Source organism: Danio rerio, chromosome 2 (genome assembly GCF_052040795.2).
Source record: "Danio rerio strain M-AB ecotype USA chromosome 2, GRCz13ab, whole genome shotgun sequence".
In the NCBI taxonomy this organism is placed as follows: domain Eukaryota; kingdom Metazoa; phylum Chordata; class Actinopteri; order Cypriniformes; family Danionidae; genus Danio; species Danio rerio.
The window spans coordinates 61,782,892-61,809,062 of NC_141022.1; the positions used below are offsets into that span (position 1 = coordinate 61,782,892).

Sequence of the window (26,171 nt, forward strand, 5' to 3'; positions counted from 1 at the left end):
ACACCGAAGCACAGGCCACAAGGACAACATCTACGACACGACCACGACTGATGATGTCGGTGAGGTCTGAGAACAACCAGCTAACGCTTCCGAACCAAACGAACAAACGGCGAAGGGTCACAAAAGAACCTGATATGTTTCACCTGGATTAGCATCTGTCCTGCTTTTAGCAGAGCAAATACAGGCAAAATGGCTGGACGTCATGCGCTTGAGAAATGACGATAGCTGTTTGTTCAAATTGCTTGTTGAAAATCAGCTGAAACAACACAATTCTTCAGTTTTTTGGGGGGACAACTTAATTGTTTTATGTTCAATCTACTTACATTTGTGAAAACTAATAACTACTTAATAACTAATTAACTTAAATTTAGGACTTTTTTAGAGCATTATGAATTAAACTTTAGACTTATACATGTCTAAAGACTAAAGAATAGCCCAATTAAATAAGATTTTCACTTGCCCTATCAGAAAATATTTAATAATACCTAATCATTTATATCACCTGCAGCCCAAGACTGGTTACTCACTGAAGCTAAGCAGGTCTGAGCCTGGTCAGTACCTGGATGGGAGACCACATGGGAACACTAGGTTGCTGTTGGAAGTGGTTTTAGTGAGGCCAGTAGGGGGCGCTCAACCTGTGGTCTGTGTGACTCTTAATGCCCCAGTATAGTGAAGGGGACACAGTACTGTCAGTGGGCGCTGTCATTCAGATGAGACGTTAAACCGAGGTCTTGACTCTCTGTGCTCATTAATAATCCCATGGCACTCCTGGTAAAGAGTAGGGGTGTAGCCTCTGTGTCCTGGCCAAATTCCCTATCATGGCCTCCCAATCATCCACATCCACTGAATTGGCTCTATCACTGTCTCTCCACTCCACCTATAGCTGGTGTGTGGTGAGCACACTGCGTTGTTGTCATGTGGCTGCTGGAGCCTCATCCAAGTGCATGCTGCACACTGGTGGTTGTGTGGAGAGACCCCCCCATCCCCCCCCCCCCCCCATGATTATGAAGTGCTACATTTGAATTATATATGAATTATACATTTAATATTAAAATAATAATAATTTAATAATAAAAATATAGGTCAGGTCATTGTCCTCAGTAAATACATGGAGAATAAGGAAAATAATTACACCATTATGGTAAATTCTTACATAAAAACAGTTAAAAGTTTTATTGAGATTGGTTAATGGCCTGGTTGGGTAGCTCTACATAAACAAAGAATAATTAAGACCTGTTTAAAAAAGTTTGATGACCTACAACAGAATATTTCAGTACATTTAAGACAAAATGTAAAAATTTAAGGCCTAAATTTTGGATTTATACAGGGCTAAAAACTAATAAATGGCTCAGTTGGAAAAGATTTTCACTTGCCCTATCAAAACCTTTTTATTTTATTGTTTTTTACATTTAATAAGACAATAATAAAAATAATAACTTTATAATAAAAATATAGTTCAGGTCAGTGTCCTCAGCAGTAAATACATGGAGCACTTTTAAACAAATGTTATTGTAAGGAAAATAGTTACACTATTATGGTAAATTCTTACATAAAAAGTTCAACGTTTTATTGAGATTGGGATTGTTGGTGATTGTATGGGAGTTTATAGACAGATTGGGTAGCTCTACATGAAGAAAGCAATATTAAGACCTGTTTAAAAAAGATTTACAACCTACAACACAATATTTCCGTACATTTAAGACTTGTTAAGGCCTACAATTGTGTTTTTAGATTTAAGACTTTTTCTCCAACATTTACATTTAGCAGAAGTTTATTTTATTTATTTATTTTTTATTTATCAAATATATTTTTCCAACATAAATGGATTGTGTGGCATTTTTTACGGTGTGATGCGTTCGGAAAATATAGGACTCCTATCAGTCTGTGTATGGGGGATTGAACTCTCAATAAGCAGAGCATTGTATATATCTACTGTCATCCAAGAATAATTAGCTTCACTGCGAGTCTCAGTCCATTATGTAAGTCATGCTAAATGGAGCATCAAAAATTATATTTGTTTTCCCCCAAAGCCTTTGACTGTCATGAAGATCATCATAACAGCATTTTGGTATATAATAAACAATAAACACTTAAATATAATACGTAATTATAATAACAACTGCAATAATCTTGTTCTTTTTTAATTATTAAAGCACATTTTACTTAAAAATCATAATTTAGGTTTTCTACTTTAAAATTTCACTTTAATTCAATGTTTTACTTGCTGTTCCTTTGTTATATCTGGTTAATGAATTAAAAAAATATAAAGATCTCATAATATGGGTCTGTATTTTAATGGTATTCAAGAGAGCTGTTTATAATTTTGGGTTGCATTATTGTTCTTCAATCTCCAGCTTTAAAACCTAATATCTGGTAAAAGGACTTCCAAAACTATAGCTTTGATTGTTGATTAATGTACACTGTCCCTTTTTTGTGAAATAAATCAACATTAAAAAGGAAGAAATTAAATTCTCCACTAAATGCGAGTGACATCCAGCACATTTGTCTGTATTTGCCATAATGCACACAGACACTGGGGACCTGTACCATGATGGTGGTTTAACAAATTTAGGACTGTAGCATTAGTTTTGAGTTGACAAAACCAAACCAGAGCAAACAGGCTTTGTCGGTACCATGAAGCTGATCAACTTTCTCTGTTAATTCAGACCGGAAGTCAATAGCAAACAGCCAATTACAGGACTTAGAACATATAGATGTTGTGATTGAAATTTTTACAAATGTATAATAATTTATATATCATAAACTACATATAATTACCTTTAATATGAAACAAGCTAAACTGGAAGAGTGTCTTTGAGTCATGTGTCACTTTACTTACAGCTGATTTGTTAAATCTTTGCAATCTCTAAACCAGAACATAGCCTGAACATAACCTAAACATAAACAGAACATAGCCTAACCAGGACATAAACAGAACATAGCCTGAACATAACCTCAACATAACCAGAACATAGCGTGAACATGACCAGAACATAGCATGAACATAACTAGAACATAGCCTGAACATAACCTCAACATAACCAGAACATAGCGTGAACATGACCATAACATAACTAGAACATAGCCTGAACATAACCTCAACATAACCAGAACATAGCGTGAACATGACCATAACATAACTAGAACATAGCCTGAACATAACCTCAACATAATCAAAACATAGCTAGAACATAACCAGAACATAGCATGAAGATGACCAGAATATAACTTGAACATAGCCTGAACATAACCTCAACATACTCAGAACAAAGCTAGAACATAGCAAGAACATAAACCAAACATAGATTGAACATAAATTGAACATAGCCTGCACACATCCTCAACATAACCAGAACATATCTAGAACATAACCAGAACATTGCCTGAACATAAACAGAACATAACCAGAACATAGCCTAAACATAACCAAAATATAGCGTAAACAAAAACAGAACATAACCTGAACATAGCCTGAACATAAACAAAACATAACCAGAATATAGCTAGCACAAACCCTGAACATATCCAAAACATAGCCTAAACATAGCTTGTACATAGATTGAACATAAACTGAACATAGCCTGAACATAAACAGAACATGACCAGAACATAGCTAGCACAAAGCCTGAACATATCCAGAACATAGCCTAAACATAGCTTGTACATAGCTTGAACATAGCCTAAACATAAACAGAACATAACCAGAACATAGCTACAACATAACTTGAACATAGTCTTCACACATCCTCAACATAGCCAGAACATATCTAGAACATAACCAGAACATAGCCTGACCATTACCTCAACATAACCAGAACATAGCATGAACATAAACAGAACATAACCAGAACATAGCCTGAACATAACCAAAACATAGCGTGAACAAAAACAGAACATAACCTGAACATAGCCTGAACATAAACAGAACATAACCAGAAAATAGCTAGCACAAAGCCTGAACATATCCAGAACATAGCGTAAACATAGCGTGAACGTAAACAGAACAAAACCTGAACATAGGGTGAACATAAACAGAACATATAGCACATAGCCTATACATAACCAGAACATAGCCTGAACATAACCAGAATATTGCTTGAACATAAACAGAACATATCCTAAACATAACTACAACATAACCACCTGAATATAAACATAATATAACAAACCTAACCTGAGCATAACCAGATTCAAAGCAGGTTAGTCAGGCAGTGCAAGTTATACCATGGCAAAAGATTGATTAAAGCCAAGCAATCTTCATGGTACCTAAAAAACCCAGGATTGGTGCAAACTAAACCAAAACCTAACTAGCTAACCCAGCTTCATGGTACAGGCCCCAGGACAGGCGAGTTTAAGTTAAACATTCTTTGTTTATGGCTCTTGTAGCTTATTAGCATCTGTTTTCCACAGATTGTGTTGCGATTTCTGTTGACGTTTTTCAAAACACCCAAAATAAAATTAAACAAATAAATAAAAAACAATCCAGTATACAAAAGAACCACATTTGAACTGAACGATATAAATATAATAACCACAGGATACCCTCTACAGTCAAAGACACATGGACTAGATGGGTGACAGGGTTTATGTAGATCCGTGGTCTCCAGCCAGGGACCCTCCCTCATTGAGACCCAGTCGGGCGGCAGGAAATGACATCATGGGGGGTTTTGGACTGGGCAGGAGAAGCAAAGACGTTCACACCGGCCGCAAAAAACCAAGAGCGTCAGCACCGCAGAACAACAGGCCGATCTGTGCTTTACACTGTTCAACATCAGCCTATGCATCTAACAGTATATACTATAAACCTTATTACTATATGATGATGAATAATAATGAATGATGCATGATAAGTGATGGAGTAGAAAAATAAAATGGCCGCTTTACTACAAGGTTCCATTTAGTTAATGCATTATTAAATATAACAATTCATTTGGTAAAGCGTTTGCTGATGTTAAAAGCAGATTTCATTGTCAGGTTTATGCAGTAATATTAAATATAAATAATAACACTTCATAGTAAGGTCTCATTTAATGAACGCGTGACTAATGTTAGTATTGTTCATTGTTGTTTGCGATGCATTAATTATTAACCTTCATTATTGCATTTGAAATTTGAACAAAGAGTATTTTCCTCTAAATATAAATTGATTTTTTAGCAATAAGCAAATTTAGATTTCCGCAATGCAATTATATAAGCAAATTTAGATTATAGTAATGCAGTTATATAAGCAAATTTAGATTTCAGCAATACAATTATATAAGCAAATTTAGATTATAGTAATGCAGTTATATAAGCAAATTTAGATTTCAGCAATACAAATTTATATAAGCAAACTTAGATTTTAGCAATGCAGTTATATAAACAAATTTAGATTTCAGCAATGCAATTATATAAGCAAATTTAGATTTCAGCGATGCAATTATATAAGTAAATTTAGATTTCAGCGATGCAATTATATAAGTAAATTTAGATTTCAGCGATGCAATTATATAAGTAAATTTAGATTTTAGCAATGCAACTATATAAGCAAATTTAGATTTTAGCAATGCAGTTATATAAGCAATTTTAGATTTTAGCAATGCAACTATATAAGCAAATTTATATTTCCGCAATGCAATTATATAAACAAATTTAGATTATAGTAATGCAGTTATATAAACAAATTTAGATTTCAGCAATGCAATTATATAAGCAAATTTAGATTTCAGCAATGCAACTATATAAGCAAATTTAGATTATAGCGATGCAGTTATATAAACAAATTTAGATTTCAGCAATGCAACTATATAAGCAAATGTAGATTTTAGCAATGCAATTATATAAGCAAATTTAGATTTCCGCAATGCAATTATATAAGCAAATTTAGATTATAGCAATGCAGTTATATAAACAAATTTATATTTTAGCAATGTAGTTATATAAACAAATTTAGATTTCCGCAATGCAATTATATAAGCAAATTTAGATTTTAGCAATGCAATTATATAAACAAATTTTGCTTTTAATAATCCAATTAAATACACATATTTTAAGTTTTAACAATACAATTAAATGAGCAATTTTTGATTTTAAGAACGCATTAATCGTGCCGTTAACATCGGGATTAACAAATGCCATTATTACCAAACAGAACCATACAGTAAAAGTGCACCAATAAAACATGATTTAGCAGTATTATTGCACACAGACGGAGCGTGTTTTATGGTTTAGAAAGTGAATGAGAGTGCAGGATCTATTGCTGTGATTATCTATGGCTCAAGAGTCTGTGTGTGCATGCATGTTGTTCTCGATGGTGACGTTTATGGTCTCGACACCCGTCTGCCTCCCCCCATGAAGGCCAGCGGCTGTCGGCATGTGTGTGAACCGTGGCTAAAGCAAGGGATTATGGGTAAATAATGCCCCTGCCCTCCTCAGCTCGGTTCAGACACTGTAAAACACTCAGAAGCAAGATTTCAGGCTTCTGGATGACCGCAGATGGACTTAATTTCAGCCATGCGGCCGGCGTGTTTGACCCAACGCACACAGTTGCTCATCGCAGAACACCAAGCCGATGCAATGACTTTTTTCCTCGCATGTTTGTTTGTTTTTGATGCAAATCAATCAAACATATGATTGCAATTTGCGAGCTCTAATTGAGCTGCTTGTTTTCTCCTCTCAGCTGTGGCTTTGTGAAAGTGGGCGTTGTATTAGAGCGCATTATGGAAATTGCTCAGCTTTATTTCTTTATAAATGACTATGCTAATTAGCAACTCTAAAAGAGCAAATTTACATGCCGTTAAACTCGCTGTAAGCTCAGCACAAAGACGACACTGTGGAAGCCACTTACGCTTAAAAAGAGCGCTCACAGGAAGTCTTAAACGCATATTAAAATATTAAATGCAAACAAATAATTGACAGATTTGGGGTGCGTTTCTAACCAACAGCTGCGATGGAAATGGAGCAAATGTGAACACACGTTGTTAAAGTCACTTCATGACCTGGCTTTTAGATATACTCTTATTATTCTGAACTGAAATATTAGGTCACACTTAATTTTGACGGTCTGTTTGTTGAATTTAAATGACATTGCATCTGCATGTCAACTAATGCTCATTAGATTATAAGTAGACTGTTAGGGTTGGGGTTAGTGTAAGTCGACATGTACTTGCAAGTTTCTTATAGTCAGTTAAATGTCTGCTTAGCAGCAGATATTGAGCAGACAGTCTACTAATACTCAAATAGACCATCAAAATAAAGTGTTACCATATATTACTTTAAAGTTAAACATTTCTAAGTGTTCAGTTTATACTGAAGTATTAAAATGATTCAAATAATAGGGATATCTTTTAAAAGTATTAGCATTAAAGGGCACCTATGATGAAAATCAACCTTGGTAAGCTGTTTGGACAGAGTTGTGTGTAGGTATAGTGCGTCCACAGTCATATTGGAGTGATAGAAACACAAAAAGTCTCTCTCTTTTTTTTTTTTTTTTAATTTCCTGATGTTAAAAAAGAGATTATTGTAAAAAGAGGTAAAATAGGTGCCCTTTAATTAAAATGTCATATATTACATTTAACATAATTAATACTAATGCATATAACTATATAGAGTTATGAAAAACTAATTAATACACCATTTGGAAATTCTCAGTTTCTCTGAATTTAAAATTCATATTTATTGAGGATTTTCCTTTTAAAAAAGTAATATTGTGCTCGAAATGGCCAAATTAACAAAAAGTTGGCCTGTTTTTAGATGTCTATATTAATATAGCAAGTTAAAAAGACAACATAAAAATCATGATTTAAACTGTAGATGAGTTAAGAAATTAATATTTGCTGGGATAACATTGAATTCTCAATTCCAACACTTTATACAGGGAGGTAGATAGGTGGGTAGGTAGGTAGAGTGCTCCGTATACGAGTTGTCCTCTCACAAATCTCCCTTTTAAATTCATATTTGTATAGGAAGCTCTACAATATTATATTTGTAGGTATATAGTTAAAGTCAGAATTATTCGTCCCGTTTTTTTCCCCCAATTTCTGTTTAACAGAGAGCAGAATACTTCAACACATTTCTAATCATAATAGTTTTAATAACTCATCTCTAATAACTGATTTATTTCATCTTTGCCATTATGACAGTGACAGTAAATATTAGATTAGATATACTTCAAGACACTTCTATGAAGCTTAAAGTGACTTTTAAAGGCTTAACTAGGTTAATTAGGTTAACTAAGCAGGTTAGGGTAATTAGGCAAGTTATTGTGTAATGATGGTTTGTTCTGTAGACTATCGAGAAAATATATATATAGTTAAAAGGGACTAAAAAGTTTGTCCATAAAATGGTGTTTAAAATATTAAAAACTGCTTTTATTCAAGCCGGATTAAACCAAATCAGACTTTCTCCAGAAGAAAAAATATTATCAGACATACTATGAACATTTCCTGAATCTGTTAAACATCATTTGGAAAATATAAATAAATAAATAAATAAATTAAAAAGAGGGCTAATAATTCTGACTTCAACTGTAGATTAGATTATTCAGTACTGAAGCCAAATCTGGAGCTTATCTTACAAAATAACTTACGATAACACTCCAAAAACTAGATCAGCCAAATGTATATGCTATAGACAAATATTAAATACAAACTTAACATTTTAATTTAAAATAAATTTAGTTGAAATGTTGTAGGTTGTAATTTATTTAGCAATATTTTGCTTGAATTTAATTGAATTATCTTTTAGTTTCTAAATATGTTCAGTGAGTAAAATGTTATTTAATAAATATACCCGTTTAATAAATCTGTTGTGTTTAAATCAACACAATCTCATAGCAATTCGTAACTTTTTGATTTAGTGGCTAATTCGTACGAATTCGTACAATCTAATGTGTACAATTAAGTATGACTCGCTCATCCCCCGATGACTGTTAGGTTTAGGGGTGGGGTTAGGTGCCACGCCTCCTTTTTAAAATCGTACAATTTTGTACGACTGAACTCGAATTAGCCACTAAACTGGCAAAACGTAAAATACTTACGTTTTCTCGTGAGATCAGGCTGGTTTAAATGCACCAAAAACATTGCCTATATCCACAGAAAAATTGAGAAAAATATTCATTTTCATTGCACTGAGCACCGCAGATATGTAGATATTTTGACCAATTGTCAATAAATGCTCTAAATGAGTAAACATTTGTGTTTGAAGTGTTACTTTTATAGAACAAATTAAAATATTAACATTTTACTCAATTTAAATATAAAGAAACTAAGAATTTCCAAGTGATCTCTCAATTTCTTTCATATTTATGCAATAATAATAATTATTATTACTTTTATTATGTAGAGTTATTTTGCAGATAACAACACTTTGAATGTTTCAGAAATACTTCTTTTGCAATTGAATTCTTAAATACTCAATGATTTCGGAAAAAAGCTCTAGTTAAAGTCATTTCCCCCCCAAAAAATCATGTTTTTTTGCAATTGCACAACTTGCAAAATGCAAAACATGACATCTGGGGTCACCTGTTATGCAGTATAGTACAACCTTAACTATAACCCTGCTGAAAAATCCAGCTCAAACCAGCCTAGGCTGACCAGCTAAGACAAGGCTGGAAATGTGTGGAAACCAGCCTAGAAATGGCCAAAACCCCTCTAAAACCAGCTTCGCTGACCAGCTAAATCCAGCCTAGGCTGGTTTAAGCTGTTTTTTCAGTAGGGAAATATTCAAATAAAAACAATTAATCATTAAATAACAGTTAATAACAGTAATCTAACAGCGCAGGTCATGCGTGTGTGTGTTTATCCTCTGCGATCAGCACTGTGTGTGAGTGTATGTGTGTGTGTGTTTATTGTTGGGCGTCTATGCTTCTCCCAGGGGGCCCCTGGCTGCGTTGTTTCATATCATCTTCATGTTGAACTTGCGCGTTCCTCCGGAGCTGCCGGTGGTGGCGGGTCCTTCCGTCTTCCTGAAGGAGTACTCCACCGTGAAGTTATTCTTGCGCTGGCCGCGTCCACGGCTCCACACGAACAGCAGGAGGAAACAGAAGAGAACCACACCCAAAAACATGATGCAGCCCATGGCGGTGGACACCAGGATGGTGGTCAGATCCAGCGTGAATTTGAGAAACACGCGCGTGCTGTTGAGACCCGTTTCGTTGAAGTCCATCGCGTACATTGATCGGTTGCTAAAAATCGCAGCGTCCACCGGTTGACCTTTGACTGTTAGCGTGGCGAAGTAGGTGTCGTTCCCGCCGGCGTTGCTGGCGATGCAGATGTAGGTGCCGCTGTCTGTTAGCTGGGCGTATCGGATCTCCAGCGTCCCACCTGGGAGGACCGTGACCCTGCCGTTGGATTTGGACGTAATTCTTCTGCGTTGAGGAGAAATCCAGATTATGGCTGGTGTCGGTTCGCCCTCGGCTCGACATAGGAAAGATACTGGCTGACCCTCGTGCACCATCACCTGCAAACACAGATTACACTGTATGTTAAACACTACAACACTAAACTGAAGGAGTCACATTTAAACCTTCAAATCCATCTCAACGTGAATCAACGTTTATCCTTTTTCTCAACAGCCTGCTTCTCATCACTTTCATTACATATAATTATTTGATTATTTGAATGAGCATTTCACTTTTAAATGGATCTGAACCAATGAATAACTAAAACACTGCTTTATGTAAGAATGTTCAGTGTCCTTGCTCCTCTCTTTGCCTGTCTATTTTAACTTTGTTTTCAGGAGACACACACTCGGAGATCAGCTCTTAAAGGGTCACGAAACACCAAAACACATGTGTTGAGCTGTTGACAGTGGTATATGTGTCCCACACTGCTAAAAACACTATTAGGACACCTATATTTCACTAAAAAGTGTAAATTGGTTGTTTTTGCGTTATTTCAAGCAAATTCGTACTTCCGGTGTGAAATGAATTTTTGAAGCTGCGTCACGGTCATGACATAACAGCGTGTATTCCAGCGTGCAGACTGGACGTCTGTGCCAGAGTGTGTCTTATTACGTCTTACAGTGTGCTGCATTAATGCATGAGTAAAGCTTGGTTCAAACCAATCAGCGCGCTCTATTGTGCAACTTTATTAATATTCATTACTGTCACAGTGTTTAGACGGCAGAGACGCCACGTTGTGTTGCAAAACAAGCGTGAAGTGTTGCTTTTATAGTTTGCTGCAGTGAAGTTTTGTTTTCATTTTCTCTCTGTGAGAGCTCAGCTGGAGTCACGTGTGGATTAACAGTGTACGCGACGCTCGACAACAATAACTTACGTGTCTAAGGAGGATTATTGTTTACCTGAGAGCTGTTCTCATCTGCAAACGCTGAGATCCGGATTCGCTTGTAGTCTCCTCTTAATAAAGACGCGGCTCTAGTTGCTGGTGATTGTCCTGTCTCTACAGATTTGGTTAGTGAGTGACCAGTGCTCTTTGTTTATTCAGTTCGTATTTTATTCGTATCAAACAAACTATTGCACCGAGTGTAAACAAGTTAGCACTAACAGTTACAACCAAACTATAACCTCGTGTTGGATTTAGTGACCAAAATAACACACACGGCTTTCTGACGCTACCTGCTGTGTGCATCTAAGTTTCCGGGAAATGCAGAGGTTTTTTTTCTCTCATTCGCCGTGCGGTATCAAACATTGCATGAAAAATACACGCTTACAGCAGTTCCTCGAATCAAATATCTCGTTTGTCGTGAGGGGCATGAATGAATTCCCTGAATGAAAGAGCCAAACTGCAGTTAAAGTCCACCATTTAATAATTTGGCAAATAATTCGACTACAGATGTCTATGTAAACACAGTCACATTGTCTGCTGTGGTTGTGAGTTTTGACTCTGAAAGTCAGCGCGCCCAAATAGACACTCCCACACCACGCCTCTTTTCTTCCTCCGACACTCCCCCCTAAACAGAGCTGGACACGCCCACTTTTCTGACTTTTTCCAAAGTAGAGGTGTGAAAACACCCTGCTGAAACAAGGGGGTTTCTTGGCCCTTTAACAGATCGTTGTGTTGCTTAGTCATACACACACATCATCCACATTTCTGTCATATTTAACTTCCTACCTTATTGGAGAAGCAGCAGCAGCAGGTTAATCTCCCATTCACGCACGTCTTTCATGCAGAGAAATCTCCTCAGGTCTTTGGGTAATTATGCATTCAGACGTTCAGATGTCCAAACGCATCTTTATATAAGGTCAGTATTGTTGTTGCAGATGAAATATAACACAGATAATGCCATTTTAATATTCTCCAGTGGGTTAGATATTAGCCTCTATCACACACACAGACCTTTCCGGAAAATTGCCGGCAATTTTCCGGAAAGGTTGTATGTGTAAACAGGCCCTTTTTGAAAATAGCGGTAAATTTGTTCTGGCTATTCTCCGGAAAGAGAAATTGTAACATTACCAGTAATTTACCGGAATGCTTCGCGGTGTGAACGCAGAAGGAAGATTGGCGGAAAGAGCGCGTGCACGTCTAGAACGTGCTGACATGAGACGTCTGCTTTAGCCAATCAGATCAGTCAGACGCATTTACGTCCGCACGGTTTATGAGAATAAAAGCCTTTGAATATTTCTCCAGACACATTTAGCTGCTAGAAATTAGTCAGATCACGTTTATATGACAGGGCTTGAAGAAGATTTTATTCTCTCTGTATGAAGTATTGGTAACACTTTAGAATAACTATCTGTTATAACTAGTTAATAGACCATTAATAAACTGTTAGTTAACAAGTTATAAATGACTTGTTAAACAAAAGTTAATAGTTTGTTAATTATTTACAACTGTGCCTTATAGATGGCTGATAGATAACTTACAAGCCGTTAGTTGACAAGTTGTAAATGACTTCTTAACTGTATTTTAATGATTTATAACTATACCTAATAAATTAGTAAGAGATCATGAACAAGCTGTTAGTAAATAACTTAATAAAGGCTTGTTAAGTATCAGTTAATAGTGTATATATGTTATTGGGACGTTATTCTAAAGTTGCAGCTATGCTTCATTTATTAACTGTTAGTTAATGAGGAATAGTTGCAACTTTAGAATAACGTCCCAATAACATGCTTAAGCTAATAACTAACACTTAACTATTATATTTACTCACACTTTACAGATCAGTTGTTCACCCTATAATAACACCAGTGAAACTTTTTTATTAGACCACTGGTGTAATTTTAAATTTTTTATTTATTTTGTTTTCATGTTTAGCACTTCATGGGTTTGTATTCTTGAAACTGCCATGTCATGGTTCAGTATGTGTGTTTCTATACATTAAAGACAACTTTTAAAATTTCATCTGTGGAGTTTCTTTGGTAAAACACAGCACACAGAAGAGCCTATAAGTGGAACAAGGTTTAGAAACAAACATTTTATATTTTAAATATTACATCAAATTTCTGTAGCTTGAACTTATTCCATCCATTTGCTGTTCTACAAGGATTCATTGGTATTAGTAGATGGTTAACAAACGATGAACAACTCTCGTCTGTAAAGTGTGAGTAAATATAATAGTTAAGTGTTAGTTATTAGCTTAAGCATGTTATTGGGACGTTATTCTAAAGTTGCAACTATTCCTCATTAACTAACAGTTAATAAATGAAAAATAGCTGCAACTTTAGAATAACGTCCCAATAACATATACACACCATAACTGATACTTAACAAGTCTTTATTAAGTAATTTACTAACAGCTTGTTCATGATCTCTTAAAAATGTATTTGGTATAGTTATAAATCATTAAAATACAGTTAAGAAGTCATTTACAACTTGTCAACTAACGGCTTGTAAGTTATCCATTGCCCATCTATAAGGCACAGTTGTAAATAATTAACAAACTATTAACTTTTATTTAACAAGTCATTTATAACTTGTTAACTAACAGTTTATTAATGGTCTATTAACTAGTTATAACGGATAGTTATTCTAAAGTGTTACCGAAGTATTTTCTAAGTGTAAAGCAGTTAATTTTCTCTTCTCAACATGTATGTAGTGTTTGCAGCAAACATGCCAGCGTGTGTTAAAAATACAGTGATATGTCTGTGTAAGATGAGTACGCCTGCACAGGAGCAACACTAGGAGAAGGCTGAGTGACTGATTGTGTAGAATAACTGAATATGTAAAGCACTGATCATATATGTTAAATACTTCTATGAAGCTATATGTGTCAGAAGTTAGAATGAGTAACATATTATCAAGTTATTATCCTATCATAACAATGTATGTAAACACTTAGTTGCTTTGCATAAGTTGCATCTATACTTTGCTGACATAGACCTGTAACATCTCTGTTGACATGAGCTAGTGGGCTGAGAGCCAAGAATAGCAGGACCCCTTAGACTAAAAACCTATTAAAAAATGGTCAAGAGTTAAAAAGAGACTTAGGGGTGTGTCAAATAATCCTGTATAAAAATTGTAACAAACACAGATACTTCAGAAGGTGTCCAGGAGAGACTTCAGAATGCTCTGGGGTCTGCTCTGCTCTTTCTCGGCTTTATTATGGAGAATAAAGTCTATTTTCTGATATTCAAAACCTCTGGTCTGATCATTTCTAATTGATAAGACGTCGAATTTACGACAGGCTCAACAATAAGGGCTGCCCGGTGGCCTAGGGCCAGCGTGAGAGACACTTGGGACAGTAGAACGAATCATTACTGGCCCGATTGGGACAGTTCTGCCTTGTCACTAACATTTAATTTGTCTGTGACTATTTGTCAATTGCGAGCATTTTAAGTTTGTGCTTTTAAATCTTTAAATGCTACCTTCTCTGTAATGTCGTAAACAACATATTGCTTTCCGATTCGTCTTATCTGATTGAGCATGCTATTTTTTTTTGTAACCTGGTAACAACCAGTACAACGTAGAAACAGCAACATGGCGGCAACATCAAATCAAAAGGCTAAAATAAAATGTCTGTCTCTAACGTGTTGGAAGTAGACATTTATGTGGAAACAACACGACAAAATAAAAATAAAGTGATGTTATGCATAGTTTGCCGTCAGTTTGACAAGTCAGCCACCTTTTGTTAAATAATTTCAAACTGCAATAAAATGCCTGCGCATTTTCCATACTGCTCTTTTTGTTTGCATAACACTTTTATTTACAATTGTTTTTTAAGTATTAAAATTCTAGATTTACAGACTTTATTTTTGACACATTATTTTAAATATGTGGTTAAAAAATAGCTATTAACTTCCCTTTTTTTTGGTGGGGCCAGTGAAAATTTTGGCAGGGCAGGTAAAAATCTAAACCACTTGCCCGATCGGACCAGTAGAAAAAATCCTTAGCGTTGAACCCTGTATGATCATCTTAATGCCAACTGTGTAATTAATCATCGATAAGTTCCTTATGATAAGCCGTTGTTTGTTTATCTTCAAGCTTTGCGTGTGCCTGTGAAACAGCACACACACATTTAATGAACATCTCAACATGCGAAAGCATTTCTCTATATGTTTTCATCGAAGTTGTTCACAACACTGATCATCCACAGAGGTTGTGATGTAGTCAAATGTTTACAAACACAAGCGCAGCTGTTTAGAGCTCATTTCTGGTTAATGATGTCAGAATTTACCAGTATTTTGGAGTGGATGTGTGAATGCACATTTCCGGGAAAATTCCGTAACGTCCTCGCCTGTGTGAACAGCGCTTTTTTCAATTTACCGGTAAAGTCGTTCCGGAAATTTTCCATATATTTACCGGTATCACTGTGTGAAAGGGGCTATTGACTAACAGTCATTCAAACATCTTTACCGAAGCCTCTCAACTTGACTGTTGGTCTCGCGCGTCCATCATGTTTGTAGTTTATTTAAACTTTTCACACACGTTTGTAGTTCTAATCGAATTCACGTCCAACGCGCAATGTATTGTGGACAATATCAGCATTTACAGTACGGACGCTTCTACACAAATTTTTTACCGGAAATAGCAAACCATCCGGGAACCTCTGGCATACTCTTTTCAACATACTAAGGTTTGGGACATACTAATTCTATTTTCAAATACTATTTAGTATGCGGATTGGGACGCAGCAATACTTTCAGTTTATTTGTGTTGATTGCAAGTGACGTGACAGGAGAGTGCAGGTGTCGATTGTAATTGACGTCACTTGCATAGGAAGAGAGTGCAAGCCTGAGGGCCCTATCATACACTCGGTGCAGTGTGGCGCAGGGCGCGGCGCAGTAGTCTTTTGGTAGTTTCAGCTTGGCGCAAGAGTGGTTTTGAGGCGTTGCGCTACGCTGTTTAAATAGCAAATGCATTAGCGCTCATATGTGCGCTCATAGGCGTTCTGCTCTAAAAAGGAAGGCGTTCTGAGGCGGACCGCTGGCGCGTTGCTATTTTGAGAAACTATAATAGATTTTTCATTAGACCAAAACAAACCCGGTCTAAACTCCAGCGCAGAGTTGCGCCTCGCTTATACACTGCTTAATACACACAAGAGAGCAATAGGCAAATATCTTTACATATGAAAACATTTAAATATTAAGGATATATATATAGGATATAATAAGAATAGATATAGGATATAAATATAAAGGATTAAAATATTACAAAACATATTATTTTGTAGCCGACATAAATATGAAAAATCACTGCTTTTATGTCTTCTTCATCTCGGGAGGCTTTTTCAGTTCATTCATAACAATTTTCTTTTGTATAATGTTATTATTATTAGCAGTATTATTAATTATATCTATATTTATATTTGTTTTATTAAAAACAAGCTTAGATTTGCCCACGTGTCAGGTTTTAGACCATATGGGGCACAGCATGTGTTTTGGGATATTACTCAGGTGTTTGAACACACTTCATTATTATTGTTCATTTATTCGTTTGCTGGAAATTAGAACTGAATTTAGAAATAGTTTTGAAACAAATATTTGCACTTAACAAACAAAAGTATTTATTTATAGACTAATTGATGTCTGTGCGTAAAGGTTCCCCTATACAAGAACGAATGTGAAAGTAGATCCATTATCTCTCATTCTCACGCAGTAGATGCTCTGTTTAACAGTTTTCTGTTTGCTTGTGAAATGCTCATTTTTTCCACTTAGACTTCCTGTAAATAGTGAATGCGCTCTTGGCGCGACGCAGCTGACTCTTAAAGGGAATGGGAGATGAGACTCTAATTGGTTTATTCTCAAAACACACCTATAACTCACTAAGAAAATAAACTCAACCCTTTTAGACCATGCGCCTAGGTGCAAGGCAGTTTTCCCGTCCTTAAATTAGCAAAAACGCATCCTGACACGCCCTGAAAGCGTTTGCGCCCTGCGTTTTGCGCTCTGCGCATGGACCGTCAAAATAGAGCCCTGAGAGTGCAAGCCTGAAGATGCAAGTGCAACTCTGCAGCCCTCCTCGAGTTATACAACATTATCTGTGTGATATTTTGAGCTGAAACTTTACTACACATTCATCAGAGACTTATTCTACATATGGTGCATTATAGGTAAGAAACAAAGTAAAGCATCACCTGCTGCATCTTGCGGTTGCGTATCTTGGGCTTCTGGCAGGTGAAATAATCGAACAGTGCCGAATCAGTGAACATGCTCAGCAGATACCCCTGAACCTCCGGCGGTCCGGCGCACACGGGCATCTTCCCGTCGAAGTTGAGTGTGCGTCTGCGCTGCAGGATCCACAGCAGGCGGCAGTCGCAGGACAGAGGGTTTCCATCCACACGCAGCGTCTCCAGGCTGTTGACCGAGTGGAAGGAGCTCTCCTCCAGCGTCACCAGATCATTATTGGACAGATTTAAGACTCGAATCTGACGCAGACCTCCCAAAGCGTGAGGCTCGACCGTGAGGAGGTTAGTGCTGACCATGTGCAGCTCCTTCAGCCTGGAAAATAAGGACGCATTCGTTATTTTTGCTTCTGTTAAAGAGCTTGTATGTAAGATTGACACCCAGTGGCTGAACTAGGTATTGCATTCCTGGATCAAAACACACGCAAGCGCAGGTTAGAGATCTGAATTTGTAGTCCTGCTCCCGCTAGGTTTTATTCCACACCTGATCGCTCCCGTCACATATTCAGCCTTTGTTCACCCGCTGCCCGACCCGATTCGTTTTCTACCCGACCACTAAATTTAGATCTGGTTCCCAAAATCTCACGTTAAAATTGCATACTATCAAAAGAAAGAGAGGAAACAAATAAGAGTGTAGTTTGTGCAAGGATTGTAGGCTAAATGTCAGTTTTGTTTCCACCTTTTTATTGCCACTGCTCTCTCTCTTTCTTTCTCTCTCTCTCTCATATCTATCTATCTATCTATCTATCTATCTATCTATCTATCTATCTATCTATCTATCTATCTATCTATCTATCTATCTATCTATCTATCTATCTATCTGTCTATCTATCTGTCTATCTATCTATCTATCTATCTATCTCTCGGGAGCGCTATATTGTTCAACAGCCCACTCCCGTTCTAATTACACCAGATTTACCGACCCCTACCGTGTCGAATTGGGAAATTTATTCCCTCGCCGCAAGAAATCTGGGTGGGTCCCACAGCTCCCGCAGTACAGCCGCGGGAGACCTCTAGCGCAGGTTGCCAAATCGAGGACCAACAGAAGGGAGCCTGACTATCGAGTCTAAACGCTTATTTAAGGCTGAGTTAAATAGTAATCTAACTAAAAACAACGCCATGCGACAAAAGGAATATTCTCCATATTAGGGCTGGGCGATTTTTCCGATTTTTTTCGATTAATTCGAATTTACATTATAAGACGATTTAATTTTGAATCAAATCCAGAAATCACGATTTTAAAAAATATAGATATATTTGATACTTTATAATGGCACTGATGCGCTTTGGTTCACTCTGTATGAAGCAGGAAGCACACCAGAAGCGCCTCTCGGCGACGCGCCGTGCAGCACCACGCAGCGCCATGGATTTTAAAATTCTAAACAGGTTTCTATACACACACCGGCGCCGCCCAGCCACGATTCAGGACACAGTTCATATTTCAGCCGCGCCACAGAGCGTCATCTGATTAGTTTCATGTTAAATATCATGCGAATGTGCGCGTTTGGTGTGTGATAGTTTAAAATGTCTTGTGCGCGCCGTGTTGCGGCGCTTCTGTTGTGCGACCTGCTTGACTGCCTGTTAAAGCGTGAAGTCATGTAGGATTTTACTTGTTGCACGTCTGTGTGGATCGTCAAGACATTCCCTCATCAAGTCGATAAACTCGATCTCAACATGTATAAAGGACGTAAAAGCCTGCCATGTGAAAAACCGCGCCGATCTTTTGGTTTGAACACGAGCAGAGGTGAGGGCCTGCAGCAGTGAAAATGAAAGTAGCCGCCACCATGACGTCATTTAGCGGACCTAGTTGAAACCCAGACAGATCAGGCAGCATAACACAGAGAGTAGAGCAAAGCGCATCAAATGATCGGTATTTAAAAGGGGGAAAAAAGACAAATAGATTAAATATATTATTTTATATTAGACACACATCTGGTGCTTGTATTTGCTCCTGCTATACGTCCACAACTTCACACATTGGGTTAAATTAGGCTTTACAGTTTCCATGTTCAGTCCTTTTCTTCCACTGGATCTTTTTAAGAAAAAGGCAGCAGCTTTACAACCTGACATTCAATCAGAAGACAAAGCCGAGCTGACAGCCAATCTTTCCTAGGCTCAGCAAAACTTGCAAAAATGCCTCTGTATTCCTGCAACTGCAATATTTACACAAATATGTCTTATTCAAATCTTCAGCAACGCTATTTAACTTGTGAATTAGTTTTACATTTATTTACACCTTGACCGATTTTTGTATGAAATGGCCATTAAAAATACAATGCTCCTTAACCAGATGGGTTTTCAAGTTACTTTTAAACAGAGTGCTACTTCAGTCATCTTGTTGAAATGTTTTGAGAAGACTAGTGACACAATAAAAAACAAAACATCGAAATCGTGATTTTTTTTTTTTGGCTAAATCGCCCAGCCCTACTACATATTAAAAGCCGTTTTTGTTCTAAGCAATGCCTCAAATTTATATTGTAGAAACGGCTTCTGTTTCTCACAGCTGAACAACAGAAAACTGACAATGATCAGCTCAGGTGCATCTCATGTGCTTTATTCAGTGTTAGATGCTAATGATGTTAGTTTGAATGCCATTTTACGTCACATTTATTGCCATACTACTGAAAGCTGCAGCAGATAGTTCACCTCAGATCTGGAAAAATAAAATAAACCATTTGAGATTGAACTTCAGAACTGAGACTCAGCATTGTTTCTCAGATAAACAAGAATGTTCACTTAGCATATTTCTGAAAACTCTACAAACATGGTGTTTTTAAGCTTTAGAAGAGTCAAACGTATACATACAGCACTTTTAAAGTAGTGGTTACTGGGCTATATGCACAGCTAGTGTTTTTCAGCCAATGATCAACTTCCGGTGAAAGGTTAATGTGACTATTTTCTATTTCATACTGTTCCTTTTACAGCATTGATGTTATAATGTAATTAAAATACAGTCAGTTAAAAAGACTCAAGCATTCATTTAGTTGTTCAAGCTTAAAACGATATGAACGACTGTAAATGCAAGTGCCGTCAGGAGCAGCAGGCGAGCGTGGAAAATCCAATGGTAAAATAAATAATCATATTATACAAGTCATTGTATAACAGGGGTTTGTTCTGGAGACAATCCAAAACTAATAATGATCAAGGAGGCTAATAATGTTAACCCTTAAAATGATTTAAAATAAAAATTAAACTGCTTTTATCTGAAATAAAACAAATATTATGAGACATTCTGTGAAAGATTCCTGAATCTGTTCAACATCATTTGGGAAATACTTTAAATAAAATTCACAAGAGGGCGAATAATTTTAACTTCAAATGCAGCAGTACTGTAAATATGCACAGGCCTAATGAGGGTTGTTTTCTCAGAATAAACCCTTCAGTGTTAGGGCGTACTCACACTATGCCATCCGTACCATGCACAGGCCCGTTTTCCGGATCGTTTGAGAAGTGTGAGTGTGCTGAATCAGGCTCAGGCACGGTTCACTTGACCGGCCCTGGCCCGGTTGGAAGAGGTGTGCCTGAGCGCGGTTCACTTGGGCTTTGGTGCGGTACGCTTGTAGTGTGAGTGCAAAACACGCCAAAGCCCGAAACTGAAAGCGAGACGTGACTTTAAGGGACTGTTTCATATGGATTTATTAATAATACTTTCTGTTCAGTGAACGCAAACTGACGTAGTTTATTAAAGACGCAAACCCCTTACTGCACGACAGCTGCACCTTCAGCAGACCTCCTCATTCTGTACAGCAAAATATCTGACTTCGTGTCACCGCATCCCTAAGGACTGTTTGGTGAAATATTTGACTGCATGTCACTGCATATCAAACCACTGACACTATATAACTAGAGAAATCTCCACTGTGCTGCTGAGTGTGAGAGAGCGCTTCTCACTGAACAGCGCAGCAGCGATGACGTAAGCGTGCCGAGGCCCGATTGTAATGTGAGCGCGGGCCGTCGGGGGAGACGGGAGGGGGGACAAGCGTGCTTTGGCCCGGTTCAAGGCAACTGTACCTAGTGTGAGTACGGCCTTACACAACAGTGCTACAATTCATATCGGCCTGCTGATAAACATGTTGGGCTTTATTCTAAGATAACAACCATGTACTTTAGCCCTAACGTTAAATACTTTTAGATGTTTTGACCGACTTATCTATATCAAGTATTCCAGACAGCCCTGTGATACAATCTGTACAAACAAACACCTAGACGTACTGCACAGCTGTCTTGAAAACTCAATTCTGATTGGTGACATTCCAAGGTATGTTATTCCCAGATAACGCCCGCTGAATAACACAGACTCATCCGGGAACTAAGCAATATAAATGCAGGAGTAATGTAAAAGTGCACAGGTCTGATGATGTTTTTTTTTTTGTGTGGAACAAACCTGCCTTTATTCTTAGATACAACCTCTCGGATCTACTTTATGCCTAACATATCACACCTTTAAATGTTGACCAATCCTTTGCTACAATGCTCATTCCGTCTCCACTGCAGCAGGACTTTATATTCTATACTGGACATTATTTCTGTTCAGTGATGAGACTTTAGTCTAAGCAGAGTCAGACCTTACTGTCCTAATGAAATCATTAAAAATCAAGGCATGATCATATTTCATTGTGCTCAAATAAGCATAATCTAGAGGCCTTTGTCTTTCATATAAGACACTTCTAATACCAAATGATCAACTAGAAGTCAAGTAATTATATGTTGTTCCTAAAACTCAGATAGGCATCAAGACTTTTGTCAGGTAGTGTAAATACAGCAGTAATGTAAATGTAAAAGTGCACAGGCCTGATGAGGTCTCTGAAGGCCCAGGACTCCAGCGTGCTGATGGGGTTGTAGGACAGGTTCAGAGCCGTCAGGTAAGCCAGATTTCGGAAAGAAGCAGATGGCACGGATGTGATGTTGGTGTTGGTGATGAAAAGCCAGGACAGATTGAGTCCCTGGAAGCTGAGCGGGGAGATGAACTCCAGAAAGGGCCAGTCGTGGATCTCCAGGCCCCGCAGCGCCGTCAGCTTCCGGAAGTTCTGCTCCTCCAGGGTGGAGATGCTGAGGTGGCGCAGGCGGAGGGTCACCAGCCCACGCAGGTACGACAGAGTCTGGCCCGAGATGGAGGTCAGGTTACACCGCGCCATGGTCAGATCCTCAAGAGACAGCAGACCTGAGAACGCCTTGTGGGAGATATAGACCAGATCATTGTCTCCAACCTGCAGACACAAATATTGAGCACACACAGAATCATTATGGACCCCTTTCGAAAGGACTGAGAGTCATCATAGTTGGTAATCTAAGAGTGCAGTGAATGGGGATAATTACAAATCCTATTTGCTGAAATACTAACAGAAAAACTCCAGGGTGGTGTTATCAAGACTTTCAGAAAGAGGAAAACAATAGTGTGAGACTGATAACGGCAGCCAGAAGAGAGAATCATGTCAGATTGTCCTGCTGCCATACACACTGCATTACACACATGTAATTTAATGCAAAGATAATATAATATAATACATATATAAATGCACGTAAATGAGCATAAGTTAAAGAAAAATAAATCTAAATGTTAAAAACTTATTTAGGATTTAAGATTATGATGACTGTTAAATGCATCAGTCTTGTGAAAAAGCGCCATTAGTGTTAGTGTCTTCCTTGTTTTGTTTTTATTTTAAACATTTTCATTAGGGATGCACGATATATCGGTGCCTATATCGTTATCGGCCGATAAACGCTATTTTTAAGATTATCATTATCGATCGGATGTCATAATTAGGCCGATATATTTAAGCCGATAAATTACGTAATTGTACAGACCTGCGTGTCGCGCTCGCATGGGCGGAACATATTCAGACTTGTTCAGTGCACTATAATGGATCTCTCCCACACTGTTTATTCCTTCATAGTCCGTTCTTTCTTTACGTGGCATTGCTGTGCGTTAATAAGTCAGTAAGTAAACATGTTCCTTATCATTGTAGATGTGTTTGATTGAGTGTCATTGTGTATTTTGCTTTAAATCGCCTTAGGAAAAATATTACATGTGTAAACCTTTCCTGCTATGTCTCTTTGTTTTGTTAAGAGATATCAGGGGAGATTCACTTATTACTCCAGGGCCGAATAATATTAGTTTTGGGGTGAACTCTTTTCGTTGCAGCTGGTGAATGAAAGAGGATACATGTAACTTGGTCCAAATTATTTATTACTTTCCGTGTGATACAACAAATAAGTCACCAAAAAGGGAACATCACAGAAAATGGTCTCATTGCAAAAAAAAGGCTCGTCTTTTCTCCCTCCCTCTGTCTCACACACACCCCAAACCGCAGCCCAGTCCCGTTGAAGGACCCGCACATTTTACAACATGTGTAAACATAACGGTTGTTTGTAATCTGATTAATAGTTATTATCAACGCGTTGCTGGTCATGAGTTGTTAATGTAAGATTGTATTCAGTTCGATCGGTATACTCATATTGATTATAACGAGCTCGCGTGAGAGCTGTCACCGCACGCACACACACACTCTGTAGCACGGGGGAGAGGTGAGAGAGGTGAGTCCAGTCAAAGGGGCTCATAACTAGCCGCTCATTCTGTCTTTATATTCTGCTCTGTGTATGTCATAAAGTCAGCTAAATGCAGGTTTTGTATGTAAATCTGACTCTGATGGCAACTCTGCCTCTACAGTTGAGTAAAACTCTCAGCGGTTTATCATAAACTTTTCATCGATCATTTTCCCGCGATTAACAGCAAGAACGAGCGCAGAAGCGTTGTCTGATTGACAAGCAGCACCTACATGTGACATGTCAAAACGCCAAATAGGATGAATCTGTGCCGCATTTTCTAAACGTACTCTCTGTATTTAGCTGTTTGCTTGTACGGTGGCTCTAAACTGTCAAAACACCTCTGATAAAGGCTTTTTCAGACATGACATATTTGTACATGTGTACATCACTGTAACATGTTTTATTCATGACCGTTTGAGCTGGTTTCAGTCCTTAGTGCTTTCATTTTCATCTTATTTAAATATATTTAATTTGCTTGTTAATTAAATACCATTTTGTTATTTAAACTATTATTTTTATGCAATAATCAACTTGCATGCTAATTTGCTATGAAGAAAAGGAAATAATTTTTTGCATGCTGATTTATGTGAAATGGTGAATATAGGTCTATAATCACCTTGCAATTTTGAAGTTATAGCTTTTTTTGCTTTGAGTATAGACTATTTAGTTCATAAGAGCAGTTTAATCTTTTATGAAGTTTGCTGTATAAAAAATATAACAATTTAAAATATTTATAATTATCGGCCTATACATATCGGCTATCGGCCTCCAAGTCTGAAGAATTATCGGTTATCGGTATCGGCCAAAAAATCCATATCGGTGCATCCCTAATTTTCATATAAATTGACAAAGGTATAAATTGTCAGGTTAGAAAAAAAATAGTTTAACAAAGATAATATATAATTGCAATGTATAACTCAAAATAATTTAAAGCGCACCTATGGTGAAAAATCAACTTTTAAAGCTGTTTGGACAGATATGTGTGTAAGTATAGTGTATATACTGTCATATTGGGGTGAAATAAACACACACAGTCCTTTTTTTTTTAAAATTAACAACATAAAAATGGTGGACCAATTGGAGCGGTTTTCAGATCGACCCCAACTTGACATAGGAGTGCAGTCCCCCCGCCCACCAATATTGATTGACAGCTGCGCGCATTAACATGTCTCCGCAGCAACACATATAATCATATCAACAAGACAGGACGAGCGCAAAGCAACCGGGAATGAAAAGGTCTGTCCAGTTTGTCCAGATGCCAGCTCAGCACCGTGAAGTTTGTTGGCCATCGGCGATCATCTATCGGCATAACCCTAACTGTATTATTATTTACAGCTCACAGATGTTGATCTACCTTTATCATTGCACACTTTGTAACATTTAGTCAACCCAGGTTCATTCTGAAAACATAGTCCCGTGGATGTTTCTGGAGACAGCGAAATACGTCCTGGGAGGTATGTATGGCTGCATTTAATTTTTTTTAAAGCGAACGCTACGTGGCGGTATGACGCTGTTTACTTTCGCGCTTATCGGCTGACCACTCTCCTCCGTGTGGAGGGCTTTCCCGGCGCAACCAGTTTGTCCAGTCAGCTCATTGTATACATCGACAGACTTCAGATGAAGAGAGGAGGAGTTGAACACGGCAACCGGGTTCGAGTCCAGGGAAGAGCGGTTCCAGAAATCAGGTAAGACAAAAACAGAATTCAAAAAATAAAGTGAACGAGTTCATAACAAGGTGAGAACGTGGTGAAATTCGAAAACGTGGTAAAAAAATCAGACGAGGGCTTTTCTTTTTCTAGACGGCTTTTCTAAATTGTTGCTCGGGTTTAGAGAAGTGAGTGGGCGGGCGGGTCAATCGGTAAAATTGGTTGGGTTTAGGAAAGGAGGCGAGTGGGTCAGCCCCCCTCCAGGCCGGTCGCACAGTCAATCATTCAGTCAGTCAGACAGCGCCCTCTGGTGGGTTGATGCAAGAACAGCGCGGGCGTGAACGGCACTCACGAGAGGCATTCGAGATACGAAAAAGCGCACACAGCGGCTTCTCGCGAATTCGCGAAAACCAAAACTGCACAAATACGTACCTCACGGGACGTATTTCGCAGTCTCCAGAAACGTCCACGGGACTA

The 26,171-nt window shown here is 37.7% G+C and overlaps 1 protein-coding gene across 4 annotated transcripts in view; it reads right to left on the reverse strand.

Annotated features, from left to right (window-relative positions):
• Positions 1-9,023: 9,023 nt before the first annotated feature.
• Positions 9,024-26,171, reverse strand: part of lingo3b (leucine rich repeat and Ig domain containing 3b) — a 644,601-nt gene continuing 627,453 nt past the window's right edge. For 2 of the 4 annotated variants that reach the window (XM_087241701.1, XM_087241700.1), the window contains exons 3-5: positions 22,294-22,709; positions 17,455-17,818; positions 9,024-10,437 (exon numbers count right to left, since the gene is read on the reverse strand). In XM_087241701.1, the coding sequence (XP_087097827.1) occupies positions 9,874-10,437; positions 17,455-17,818; positions 22,294-22,709 (1,344 nt within the window). In that variant the 3' untranslated portion in view covers positions 9,024-9,873. Of the gene's footprint in view, positions 10,438-17,454; positions 17,819-18,677; positions 20,378-22,104; positions 22,710-26,171 lie in introns of those variants that run through there. The other 2 variants (XR_015479165.1, XR_015479166.1) reach the window with 2 other exon arrangements.